Source organism: Venturia canescens, chromosome 7 (genome assembly GCF_019457755.1).
Source record: "Venturia canescens isolate UGA chromosome 7, ASM1945775v1, whole genome shotgun sequence".
NCBI classification, from domain to species: domain Eukaryota; kingdom Metazoa; phylum Arthropoda; class Insecta; order Hymenoptera; family Ichneumonidae; genus Venturia; species Venturia canescens.
The window spans coordinates 8,462,769-8,476,299 of record NC_057427.1 but is presented as its reverse complement, the minus strand read 5'-3'; the positions used below and the strand labels follow the sequence as shown (position 1 = coordinate 8,476,299).

At 43.7% G+C, this 13,531-nt stretch overlaps 2 protein-coding genes across 3 annotated transcripts in view; one reads left to right on the top strand and one right to left on the bottom strand.

Moving 5' to 3' along the window:
• Positions 1–637: 637 nt before the first annotated feature.
• On the top strand, positions 638–10,003 carry LOC122413139 (fibrillin-2-like). Of its 2 annotated transcripts, XM_043423300.1 has the most exons (14): positions 638–932; positions 2,039–2,347; positions 2,882–3,124; positions 3,280–3,427; positions 3,653–3,861; positions 4,105–4,266; positions 4,375–4,527; positions 4,640–4,777; positions 4,856–5,329; positions 5,983–6,960; positions 7,174–7,957; positions 8,085–8,677; positions 8,890–9,019; positions 9,115–10,003. In XM_043423300.1, exons 1-14 carry the CDS (start codon positions 836–838, stop codon positions 9,521–9,523), a joined length of 4,827 nt encoding a protein of 1,608 aa, XP_043279235.1. In that variant the 5' UTR covers positions 638–835; the 3' UTR covers positions 9,524–10,003. The 2 variants fall into 2 exon arrangements, with proteins under 2 accessions (XP_043279235.1, XP_043279236.1); XM_043423301.1 differs by lacking the exons at positions 638–932; positions 2,039–2,347; positions 2,882–3,124; positions 3,280–3,427 and having other exon boundaries at positions 3,664–3,861; positions 3,965–4,266.
• Positions 9,996–13,531, bottom strand: part of LOC122413141 (mitosis inhibitor protein kinase wee1-like) — a 19,411-nt gene continuing 15,875 nt past the window's right edge. The window contains exons 5-6 of the mRNA XM_043423302.1: positions 12,506–13,399; positions 9,996–12,264 (exon numbers count right to left, since the gene is read on the bottom strand). Of these exons, the coding sequence (XP_043279237.1) occupies positions 11,745–12,264; positions 12,506–13,399 (1,414 nt within the window). The 3' untranslated portion in view covers positions 9,996–11,744. The remainder of the gene's footprint in view (positions 12,265–12,505; positions 13,400–13,531) is intronic.

Here is a 13,531-nt window from a genome sequence, read left to right as displayed (position 1 = left end):
CAGACTGGGAGATTTCGTGAATTTTTTGGCTCGCGGAACCCGAGATAATCGTTATGCATATTTGGTGTGCATATTTTGGAGCCCTCTCACACGTCGTTCGCGCGGGAGAAGAAAAATAAGGGAATTCGTGGAAATCGCATTGCTGGACTATCTGCGAAAAACACTGGAAACAATAACGCGTCAAATGCTGAAGTTGTGTCGAAACTTCATTAATGAGACTAGAGAAGCGAAAATCTTTGGTACGCTCGTCACGAATGACTCGAACGTTGTAAAGCTCGCGTTGAAAAAAAACGCTTGACGAAATGTTTGCATTATTTTAGCGCACGTTTGTTGACGTACTTCGTATGCATTTTCTCATTTTTCCAGTCGGTTTATGGGCACACGAGACAGAGAAATATAGACTTCGAAGTATCATCTTATAGATGGAGACGGAGGAGAGAGAAAAAGATTAAAACGCTTTACGAAGTACGCCAACGGAAGGAAGGGAGAAAGAATGAGAAGGAGATACCGGGTTCCCCTATCGTTGATGCGCCCCCGTCTAAGCTGACGGCAAGAAACACGTGTTGTTCCCCTTCAGCATCGTTTTTCTCGATTCTTCGCTGCTCGGATATCGTTCCGCCACATACGATCAGTCTGCCGAGGATCGACTACGTTGCCGGCTGCTTCTATAAAACATCGATTTAATTTAATACCCTTTTATTCGCTACGATTATCATTCACATTCGAAACAATCGTCTGTGTGCAGATCTTATATTCTTTGTACACTCGACGACGCATGATTAATCAGTAATACTTGAAACAAACCTGTGCACCGGTTTGCGGTTCCCGCAAGAAGATGGAAAAACGCCGGGGACGCTCGTGCTCCGCGATCTCCCGATCGACTTCGACTATTTTTATTCTTCTGCTCCATTTGACCATTCGGATACCTGAAGGCAAATATACATTAATACTATTATCATTTTTCGTGGTAAATTTTCGGCTTAATGTTGTTTCGTTTTCTATTTGATTCAATTTTAAAATTCTTCGTTGGATTCTTCTCCTCTCAAATAAAGTATAGAAATTTGATATCCCATTTGCATGTCAACGCATCTCTGCATCAATTTTCATCGCGCTATGAGTAAGAGTCTTCCTCGATTCAGAGGTCTCCATTAATCGAGTTTGCGATGACTCTGACCCAGTGCGCTCGACTAACATGCTGATCACGTTTTTTTCATCATTTTTAACAAGTCGGTGCGCTACCTTTGAAATCTTTCAGCGTCAAAGTTTCGAAGTTCGCAACTTTTCTGTAAATTTTTTCAGAATCAGATGCTTTTCTGCATTATCAAAAATTTATCGAGAAAGATTTATCGAGAATCATTTTCGTTTTTGAGTTTCGTATCCTTTCCAAGTTTTGAGCATTTCACTGTTAACTTTCGTTCGCATCAGGATAAAAAGACGGAGGAATTACTCGACGTTTGCCTCGCGTAATGGAGCTGATATCAAGAACAAATAGAACTTTGTGATTTTGCTTATCATAAATGCACGTGCCGAGAGTGACATTGTGAAGAAAAAATTAAGTTTGCACTATTTTCCTCGTAATTTGTCTCAAAACGTCGTCGATATAAGTCGCAATAAAAAGTGCGTACTCGCCGATGATTCAAGGTCGAAGATCCATTGAAATTTCATTTCCATGCTGTTCAGTCAATTCAGGTAGTTTGTACGTGGCTCGAGGGCTTATTGTTTTTAGGAGGAAATAAAAGTACGTTTGTAATGAGGACGATCATGAATCGCGTTCGGACATTCGGTCGTGGCCTTGTGCCACTTTTTCTCTTGATACATCATCTTATTGTACATTATCTCGGTGTGATCTCACGATATCGTAAATGATAGAGTCTGTCGCGTAGATCGTGATTGATGCAGCAGATAAAAGTGTCACAACGTGAGCGAGACTCGGACTCAAAAAAAATATTTGTGACATTAACATCTTCGGATTTTAGTTTGACGCGAACATTGAATTTCAGCATGATTACAAATTCTTTAAAATAATCTAATTACTCAGGCGTTTCGGGGGTCGAGACGAGAATGGAAGGTCAGTTCGAGAGATGCTGCGGCCTCGGCACGTCCTGGGCGAAGGAGGGTTTGCGATGCGAAAAATTCACTGGACCGGTAAGCGATGTGCCTCGAGTCGAACAGGGATTGTGCCTCGAAGCCGTTGACATCTGTTGCGTACGTGCTCATCGCGAGAAAAGCTGCGAGAAAGGGAAAGCAGACGCCAGGGCTGGACTTGCTTGCGTTCAGGGTGAAAGTTCCGACAAATCACCGTGTCCTGACGATCAACACAGAGATTGCTGCGAGGCCTGTAAATTAGGTGAAAATCTTCATTTCAACAACCATTTTTGATTGATTATTAAATTTGGAGAATCGACTTTCATTTATCGCGCGTACCGTCGAAACGGTTAGAGATGGAGAAAAAATTCATTGGACTAATTTTTTAAAGGATGAGAATTCCTACAAAAAAGCTTGTATCGATTTCTCCGTATCTCTGATAGTTTAGTCACAGGAGCACGTCAAAACAACGACAATCGGCGTCTCGACTCTCGAATTTGCTTAAATATACGCTCCGAGAACTAAACTACTGAAAATAAAGAAAATCCACCGGGAACTTTTTTGTAGGAAATTTCGTGCTCTACGAAATTGCTCGTACAAGTTTTTTTCCAAGTTCAACCATATTTGGGCAGTACTCTGCCACAAAACGAGGCAAGCATTTCGAAACTTTGATAATGAAGGAAAATATTTTTTTACTTGATAATCTCCAAGGTCACGCGTGAAAATAGTTGATAGATAAAAGCCGTGAAAAAATGTAACGATGTCAAACGGTATTCTTATTATCGCGAACGTTCAGGTATCTTGACTGGCTCAATGGGCCAGGGTTGCGGTTTCAAATCGTTTGCCTTTGGTAAGCCGTGGGATCCTGCATTCATGGAATGCTGTAAGGAGGCATCGCCAACGACGACCGATAGCGAAACGTCATCGACACCAATATTTTCAACCGATACAACCACCGATTTTAACGTTACGACAAGCACGTCTTCGCTCTCGTCAGACCCTACGTCGGATTCTACGTCACAAGAATATCCTACACCAGGTCAGACCGAGGAGTTTATTTTTGGTTTTTTGCTCATTACTTATTGACCGAACGATCGATCGCTTTCGCTCACACCCGAGTGAGATAGCACCGCAGCCGTATCGCTGTATGTCTCCGGGCACTTACGTACGATATTCGATTTCTGTGCTGCTCAGCTCTCGACGACATTTGCCAGTTGATGAGAGGTCTCCTGTGCTCCGACATTTGTGTGCCAACGCCTGGATCTTTTTACTGCAAGTGTCCCGACGACTCCATACTCCTCGAAGACGGAAAAACCTGCAGAAAAAATATTCCTGAAGACAGGTAATCGGGTTTGACTTCGAATGCGAAAATAAAAGTTCGACTCAGTGTTTTTATACGTTCGTCGTGAATATTTTGACGCAAGCTCAGCTGAGAATCGATCGAACGTTGCGATTATTTCCTGCGATTATTCCAGCCAAATTTGACGCGCACAATGTTTTTGATCGTCAAATTCGTTGTCAATGAAATTTATAAAAATGGATTACTTTTCGCTTCTGTCAATCTCAGATGCAAAAGTAACAGTCCGTGCTCGCAACGTTGCACCGACACCGGCACCGAAATAAAGTGCAGCTGCAATCCAGGCTTCGTTCTCGGCCCGGACAACCGCACTTGCTCTCCAATAACAGAGCGATTCGCAGCTCCGACGGAAGACAATGAGCCCGATCCGAGATGTCCCGCTGGCTACGAGTACAACAAAACCGCCCAGGTCTGCGATGGTACGTATCATTCTGGAACGAAAAACAAAAAATTAGCAAATTAAATCACAACACGGTGACTGATGGGACATAATTTTTGCCTGCGCGAATGTCATCCGCACAGCGTCGTTGAAAATCGAGCGTCATTTACTCTCTCACTCATTATTTGCATTCCGTATCTTTCGTGTTGCTTTTTTCATCTCGTTCACATACTCGCCACCAAAATTTCATCGTTTCGCCAAAAAAAAAATCATCTCTCGCAAGACATCGACGAGTGTGCCGAAAGTCCTTGCCCCGGAGACTGCAAAAACCTCGTCGGATCGTACGTGTGTCTCAAGGTGATGAGCGCGGAAAAGGAAGAGGAAGCACGTCAGGAAAGCTGTCCCCCCGGTTACCAATGGGATTCGGTGACGCAATTGTGCACAGGTGAGCATCGCGAGGCTTAGAAAATTCGAGGACTGAGAGAGCTGAATTCCTTTAAAAAAATGTTTCACGTCGGAAAAATTCTTGTTCGATTTTTTCCTCAAACTCAAGACATCGACGAGTGCCTCGAGTTGAGCGGAGCTTGCAACGAAGAATCTCATTTGTGTGTAAATACTCAGGGGAGTTTTACTTGCCATGAATTGAGTGGTCCGAAGGGCTGTCCCGCAGGTTTCAAATTCGACGTCGCAACGAGGCTCTGCAAAGGTGAAAAAATTTTGATTTAAATACCTTAAGAATCTCGGGATTCCATTATTTCGATAATTTCGAACAGACTCCTTAATTTTTGGTGAATTCCCGTAAATTCGAACGAGAACAGACGTGGACGAATGCGCCGAAAGGATACACGGGTGTTTACCGGAAGCTGAGGAATGCAGGAACATCGAAGGCGGATACGAGTGCGATATGAAGTGTCGCAAAGGCTTCGCTTTCAGTCACAGACTCGGTCTATGTTTGGGTGAGTCCAAGCATCAACGTTGAGCATTTAAAAAAAGGCTAAAAACAGAGAAACGACAATTTTTCGCTGGTTCGACAGACATCGACGAGTGCACGGAGTCGTCGCACCCTTGCCCGGACCCGGAGACGCGTTGTGTGAACAAAGTCGGAAGTTACGAGTGCAGAAAATCACAAAAACTTGCGACAAACGTTTCGAAAATAATGGCGACCGGAAGCAGTGGAATTCCAGCCGACTGTAGAAACGGAAAAGGTGAAAATGTTTGCCCGGAGAAAAAAGAGAACTTGATCGACACGAAGCGTGAGAAGGCCGGAGGAAAAATACAGAGGGAAGAAGATTGGCCGAAAGAACCGGAAGCAGCGGGCAGCAATTACGAGAAATTCGTCATCGAAGATCAAACATTTTCGGACCCGAGTTCCAGCATGAGGAACAACGTACTGGACGACGAAACTTTCCCGAGCAATTGTCCTCCTGGATCATTTTACAACCGGGAAAGAAAGACCTGCGAGTGCCACGCAGGCTTCGAAATCGATCCTGTCAACGGGGAATGCAGAGGTATTATTTCCTTGCAAATATTCTTTTGCGCTCATAAAAATTCTCCGATAAAGATTTTTTCTCGTTTCACAACCAATTAGAGAATCATTCGCGCTCAAAAAATTGATTTTTTCAAAAATTCTCCGTCATTTTGAAATTTGGGGGGGGGGGGGGAACTACAAAATTTACACAATCGACTCGTTGCCATTTATAGACAACGGTAAAAGCACCGAAAACAATAAATTTGGAATAATCGTGGCAATACTGAATCGGTACTTGTATTGACAGGGTGTCAACTTGACTTCGGGATACTCGCTACTAGATTGTTCGCGTATATCGATAAATAATACACGAACAATGCTGTAGCAAGTTGCCGACGTCGAGCTAAGACCCTGCCACTAATTGTTCGTTGGTTTCCGTAATTTATGCACCTCCGGAGTGTTACGCGTATGTGAGAAATCCACGACGCCCTGCGTCACGTAGCGGCCGAGATGCGAAGCTTTGAATAGAGTAGAGTCGAATGAACGGGCCCGAAAAGCGATTCGTTTGATTTGAATGGGAATTTTCGAGTGGAGCGAACGCATGAAAATTTGTGAAATTCGAAAGGCTATTTTAGCGAGGCTTTTTCTGAGGGTGAGTAGGAAAAAAGCATATTTCCGTATTTCTCTTTTCAGACCCTTCAAAAAACGCGACGAAGCCGATACTGTCAACGTATTCGGAAGGGAGGGAGGAAAATCCGTGTGCCTTGGGTTACAAGCGAGATAGTTTCGGCTGCGTGGATATTGACGAGTGTTCCGAAGGTCCGGGTTGTCAGAGCAACGAGAGATGTACGAATTTTCCGGGAGGTTATAATTGCGCGCCATTGTGTAGCGACGGTTGGCGTTGGGAAGGAAGGAGAAAGAGTTGCATCGACGTCGACGAGTGTTTGGAAGCTCTTGACGACTGTCCCCGCGAGACTCATCGATGTGTCAACAAAAATGGGACTTACGTTTGCGAAGAGCTGGAGTCATGTAAATCGGGTTATCGTCGAATATACAACGGGAGTTGCATCGATATTGACGAATGTGTGGAAGGCCCGGGTTGCCGAGAGCACGAGCGTTGCAAGAATTTGCCGGGACGTTACGACTGCGAGTTGTTGTGCGTCAAGGGCTGGCGCTTCGATCCCTCGAGCAAAGGTTGTTCGGACATTGACGAGTGTCTTCTGGGCCTTCACGACTGTCCCCAAAGCTCTCATCGTTGCGTTAATACCAATGGGACTTACAGCTGTCAATTGATACCACCGTGCACTCCCGGCTTTCGTAAAATGTTCAACGGGAGCTGCGTCGACATCGACGAGTGCCTTGAAAATCTTCACGACTGCAAACTCAACTATCATCGATACTGCGTCAATCGCGAAGGCACCTACGAATGCGTCACTCGTTATCCGGAGTGCTCAAAGGGATTCGAATATTCTCTACGGTCACGCAGCTGTCAGGATATCGACGAATGCTCCAGAGGCGAATACACTTGCGACGCCAGGTTCAATGAGAAATGCGTAAATTTACCTGGCTCTTATAAATGCGAGAGACCTACCTTCAGCTCGCACGGAAAACGGCAAAAACCAGCTTGTCCCAACGGATACCGTTACGATAGCGCGAGAAGAGAATGCACTGGTGAGATTAATCCAAACATTTTTTCTAACGATAAGCAATTTTTTCTGTACAGGACCCGTAGAACCTCGTCGAAACATCGATTTTCAATTCGTTCATACTGCGTCGTGCTTAAATGTCCGCCTAACTGCAAAAACTCGTGCTTTGCTTTACAATAAAAAAAAAACTCACGTCCTGCATCGGAGACTCACTTTTATATTTACTCTCTTCCGACAGACATCGACGAGTGTGCCGAAGGATTGGACAGTTGCGGCGATGAGGTGTGTTACAATCAGCCAGGCGGTTACAGTTGCGCCCGAACGCCAGCGCCAATCCCAATGAAGCCGATCCGGCAGCCAGCGAATCAGGAGAAACCTTCGGCCGACGAAAACTGCCAACCAGGGATGAGATACATGAGAAATCGTGGCTGCCTGGACGTGAACGAGTGCGAAGAGGACGACGAGGCTTGCTCGAGTAACGAACAGTGTGTCAACACGCCCGGAAGTTTCACGTGCGAGTGCAAGCTCGGCTTTCGTCGGGACAATTTGACCCAGGCGTGCGTCGATATAAACGAGTGTCAACTGCTGGAAAATGATTGCTTATCTACTCAGAGATGCGACAATACTCTCGGAAGCTATAACTGCGTCAGATATTTACCGTGCGGAACAGGATACACGCTGAATGCGGCTACCGAAATCTGCGAAGACGACGACGAATGTGTCCTCGGGACTCACGACTGCAGCGGCGGCTACCACTGTCGAAACACTCTGGGATCTTATCGATGCGACAAAAATCCACGATCCTCGGGGTCTCTCGCTTCCCCGAGAACTGCACCCGTCACCTCGAGAATCTACGCGACCACTCCTTCGTCCATTTTGAGCACGGGACCGCGGGGCATCTGCCCACGCGGTTTCGTCGACGGCCCCAACGGCCGATGCATCGATGTCGACGAATGTTCCAGATCCGTCAATCCTTGCGCTCGATCATTGCAAAAATGTGTCAACACTCTCGGATCGTACAAGTAAAACGAAATCTCAGAAACACTCGCTTGTAAAAATTCTTCGAATTTTATTTCAGTGGCATTCGGTAGGGAAAAAATGGAGGGGTAAGGAAGCTGCTTGCTTGAAGCGAAAATTTTCTCTTTTTAGGTGCGTTTCGAGAGTGCTCTGTGGCAACGGTTACACTTTGGATCCCGAGAGCAATTCACATTGCGTCGACGTAGACGAATGTGCGGAGGGAACGCACGATTGTCGCAAAGGTCAAACCTGTCGAAATCGACAGGGCGGATACATTTGCGAGTGCCCGCCCGGTCACGTCACAGGCCCGAACAAAGACTGCGTCGACATCGACGAGTGCAGTATTTACGCGAGTCAAAGTTACGGCGGCGTTTGCGGGACGAACGCTCGCTGCGAGAACACCGTCGGCTCGTTCCGTTGCGTGTGCGAGTCCGGATTCGAAAACGTTGCGCACGGATCCGGAGTCTGTCAGGACGTCGACGAGTGCGCGAGGAGCCCCGGATTGTGTCAACACGATTGCGTCAACGCTTGGGGAAGCTACAGGTGCACTTGCAAACCGGGATTCCGTCTCAACCCCGACAACAGATCCTGCACCGACATCGACGAGTGTGTCGAGTTCAAGGAAAATAATTTGTGCATCGGGATTTGTGAAAATACCCCGGGAAGCTACGCTTGCAGCTGCCCCAACGGTTACAAACTCAGCCCCGACGGAAGAACGTGTCAAGGTAATATTTTTACACTTTTTTTCTTTAAACCCTTTTGAGGATTTCTGTTTACACCATTTGAATTCGAAAAATATCGTCAAACCCGATTTTCATGTCTGACTGAACAGTTTCTCATTGGCGGACATTTTTTCCTTTACATAACAGAAGAAAAAAGATTTTTGTGTTGCTGAAAATAGGAAGTTCTGTGAAAATTTCGTACAAATGTTCCGCAGACATGGACGAGTGTGCTTCCGGGCGTGTGTGCAGAGATCCTAGCGAAATGTGTCAAAACACACGTGGAAGCTTTCGTTGCAACAGGATAGACTGTCCGACCGGATATTACAGAGATCGTGAGAGAAAAAAGTGAGGGAATGGATTGGTCACATTTGGTTGCATTAAAAAAAGAAGGAAAAAGAATTTTGTTCGCTTGGAATAATGAATTTTTCTATATTTTGCAGTCGATGTGTGCGGACTTCGCGTTACTGTCCGAGCGGCGACCTCGCGTGTTTCCGTGCCCCGTCACACTTTTCTTACAATTTTATAACGTTCGTAAGTATGTTGCCGATTCCATCGACGGGAATCCTCGAATTGTTTACGATGAGAGGAACGCACTTGCCGGGATCAACGGTCCAATTTTCAATGGCGTTGGTCGACGCGCGTGCTCCTCCCGGTGTCACGAGAGCGACTGAGTCTTGTTTCGCGCTTAGGCGACCAACGCCGTCTCAGGCCGTTCTTGTACTGACGCGAAGCATCCCCGGCCCCCAAGAAATCGAGCTCGATCTTAGCATGGAAATTTATCACAATGCCGCATTCGCCGGAAGTGCTGTCGCCAAACTCTTCATATACGTTAGTCAGTATGAATTTTAATACTTCGAACCAAAGAACGAGAGCAGAAAAAGTTTAAATGAGCGAATGAAAAAAATCCTTGCGACACTTCCGTTAGAATATTGTTTGATATTCGCATTAAAAAATCGTTGAAACGATTTTCAAACTTTTTTCGAAATCGCAAAAACGATAAGGCTCCAAAGGAAATCATCTGCACGCTGCAACATCTTATGAATTCAGATCGATGTTTTCGTTCTGGACTGTAAAAAAATTGAAATTTCGGAGTGCCATCTACTTTTCTGGCGACACATCGAGTGCTTCCGAAAAAAAAAGTTTTAGTGTTCATGCAAAGTGCAAAAAAGTGAACACTGAATAATGCTTCTCGTCGATAGAATGTATTTAGAATAATGAAGGAATGCAAAACGATTTGTAGGTTTAAAATATTGTACTTCGTGTAAACTCAGTGAATGTGAAACCCCAATACAATTAATGTAAAATAAATCATTGACACGTGTTCTGAGATCTGAATTGCATACATTTTATTGCTTCAATCAACTCGTGGGTGGCACATGGTTTTTCATCACACTCGACGAGACAAAATCTTGGTAAAAATTAAAAAAAAAAAAACCAAAGAAATCCGAATGAAATAAATAACGTAATATTCCCTGCACAGCTCAAAGACTTCATAGAATTAGCTCACTTTCCTCACCTATTAATTCGTGATAACCTAGTAAATATAACAATAATTATAATAATAAACTAAAAAAACTTTAGCGGGCGTTTAGCTCGTTTTAACACAACACTTTTCATTTGTTTATTAGCTAGCTATTGAAGCTATTGAAATATATTTGAATAACGTTACAATTATACCGTAATAATTATAATCAGGACGATACGTATCAGCAATCGATAATAATACGACAATAATTATTCAACGTGCGACAATAATATACAGGAGAAAATATTGAATCGAGTGTCGTTTGTTTTTTCTCTCTCATCAATGGAAAATTCTTCTATTGTCGCTCTGCTGCGCCTTACGCATATATTTATATATTTATTTAACGTCCCATCGTGGACAACGCAAAGCTACGAATTGTACAACAATGATTAACTAGCAAAAAAGCTCCTCGTGTGTTCGTTCTGACTCTGTGGAACGATCTTTAGTTCCGCTTACTATTTTTCACTCTCAATATTCCTTAAAAGATAAAGCTTTCATAGCCTGACTAGGATCACCGAGGATACAAATGCTATATTCAATTAAATTATACTTCTACCGTCACGATTCAATATCCGGCTCTTTCGCGCTTGTGCTACTCGTACAAATAATCCGTTCATGCAATCACAATTGCTTCGAGATGAGATCGTCGTTTCGCAGAAACGATAAGAAAATCGACTTTATTTCCATCCCCTTCAAAATTTTTATAATTACTCGATTTTCTATCAACTGGCAGCACGTGTTTCGACACATGTTTCAAGAAAAATTTCAAAGAATATCTGAAGATGCGAGAATTTTCCCCTTCGAATAGCATTTTTTCTATCTTCATAATGAGTTTCTTCTTTTTCTACTTTTTTTTATCGTGTCGGTTTCGAAATGGGTACTATGAATTCACAGATTTTACGAACAGCCAAAAGGAAATATTCGATTTTTCAGATCGTTACTTCGATAAGTACCTGCAGCAGACATACTGCGATTTTCTAAATGCATTTAGTTCACTATATAACTGACTCATACTCGCTTTCCTACATCGAGTTCGTAACGTCAATTTTCGTTTGCTCAGATTATGAAAAATATATGTATATTTTCAAATATATATGTAAATATGTGTGTATACTAGAATAATTTTTTTCTACGAGATATCATGAAAATTTGACACCGAGTACCCTCCGTTTAGCTACCGAATAATAAATATTTTAAAATTTCGACGAATAAGTAACTGCGACTAATTGAAAAGTGTCTAAACGAAACAAGAACAATTTCAGTGCGCTCGAGGCTGCAAACATTTAATTATTTTCAATCTCAATAAGTTGAACAAACGAGCCCAAGTTCCAATTCGAACGGACTTCAGTACGTTTTTCACTAGGTCGTGCCAAGTTTCATTTCTATCAAGGACTAGCCCCTACCAATTGAACCATTTTTTTTTTCTACATTTCGTAAGCCCTTAAATGCTAACGGCAGATATTGAACGTATTGCGAAAGAACACTTTGATGTCGACGAGAATATCGATCGACGTTTTTCGAGAGCGTTTAAAATCATTAATGTTCTCATGTTTTTAGAGTTTTATTGCGATTTTGGAGCAAGTTCGTTCCGGTATCAAAAATCGCATCGTTCTCCAATTCGGCGATGACCTTCGAGACGTAATTCAAACGCTCGTAAAGATCAGTCGTGCAGCCGATGTCCCGCAAATCATTCAACCAGTACGACGAGGCTTGCCTACTCGCGTCTATGTAAGTAACTAAATAACCACGTCCCCGAGTACCTTCGGAAACCACAATTTTCGAATGATCCACGAAAAAATTCACTTGCAGCAATGGCACCGTCAGCTCCATCACTATCGCTTTATCCGTTCTTAACCAACGTCTCATTCTTGGTACACTGCTCGAATTAGTCCTTGAGAATTTCGTTGTTCTCTGCTCTCGTACCTCACCGCCATTCGTTAAAAAATTATCCATGTAATGCGTGAAGTGGCGCAGTAACTCGAGCTTTTCCTCCATTGACGATGGCACGTCGTTCTCGTTCCGATACCGCGTCACCTCGTCCTCGGTCGTTGCGTACTCCACTCGTCTGTTGAGCAATCATAAAGACGTAAAAAACCAACATTTTTTGGTTGTTCTCAATTTTTTCAGGATTCGTCGATCTACAGCATTTTTAGATTCTTTTCTCTATGTATTTACGAATCTACTAGTTTTCTAGATACACGGAATTCTTTATTAACACAAGAAAGGTAGTTTCGTTCTTAATTTCAAAAACCTGAGGCTACGGAATCGTTAATTTTTTAATTTACTGTACGGGGAATGTAACGAACCTTCTGTCGTGAGTGTAGCTCATTTTGGTGCTATCATTGAAGAGTACGCCAACAGAGCGATCAGAGAGTTGAAATCCCAGCCCATATTTGTTGGAATAATCGATCCATTTGGTGACGAACAAAGGAGTAATGCGATCGACGAGAATAGGATTGTGTTGTGCGCGTGTGCATCGAATTTCGGCGAGGCAAGATTCGATAGCGCGATGCATCATGATACTGTCAGGTTTTTTGTGCTCAGGGCAGAGGAATTTGGTCAATCGTTGTCGGAATCTTGGCAATTTGGGTAATTTTCTAAAAAGCCAATTGCCAACTTTGGGCTTTTTGGTTGAGGCGACAGTTTTACCGGGGTCCAAATTAGCTTGGCTGGCAGTAACGTTGACGGTTTGATGTGGATTTTTCGTCGACAAATTCGCAGCTGGTGGATCGCACTTACGATCGACATTCTCGTTGGAAAGAAGGCCACGCGAAATTGCAGAGTTTCCGGAAGTGCCAATTTGCTGCTGACCCATCGTCGAACTTTGCTCAGCCATGAGAGAATTCGTAATTGGAATTCTGTAGCAACACGTGTGCGACAACTTCGACGGCACGTATTCCATCGTCAGATAAGCGTGCTCCTTCACCCTCTCAAGACTCGGTCGCAGTTCCGGTATTGGCTGCAATAACCAACGGATCAAATCTTGCCCGCTACGACTCACTACGCTGTCGTCCAATTTCTTGTAACGATTGTTACGAATTCGAGCATAAGTCTCCTTCAATGTCGACGTGTCGAAAGGCGGTTGCCCTGCCAGCAACGCATAAAGTATGCACCCCAGAGCCCAAACGTCCGCTTCGTAACTGAAGGCTTGTTTATACAGCACCTCCGGAGCTATGTAATTTGGTGTGCCGCATATTGTCCTGAAAACCCAAAAAATTCCCATTAAATTCATCTGCCAATTTGAAAATACTCGTTAACTGAATTAACCAGAAAAAAATGAGGAATTTATGGGCGTTCTTCGAGCATAATTTTGAGTCAATTCGAATCGTCAA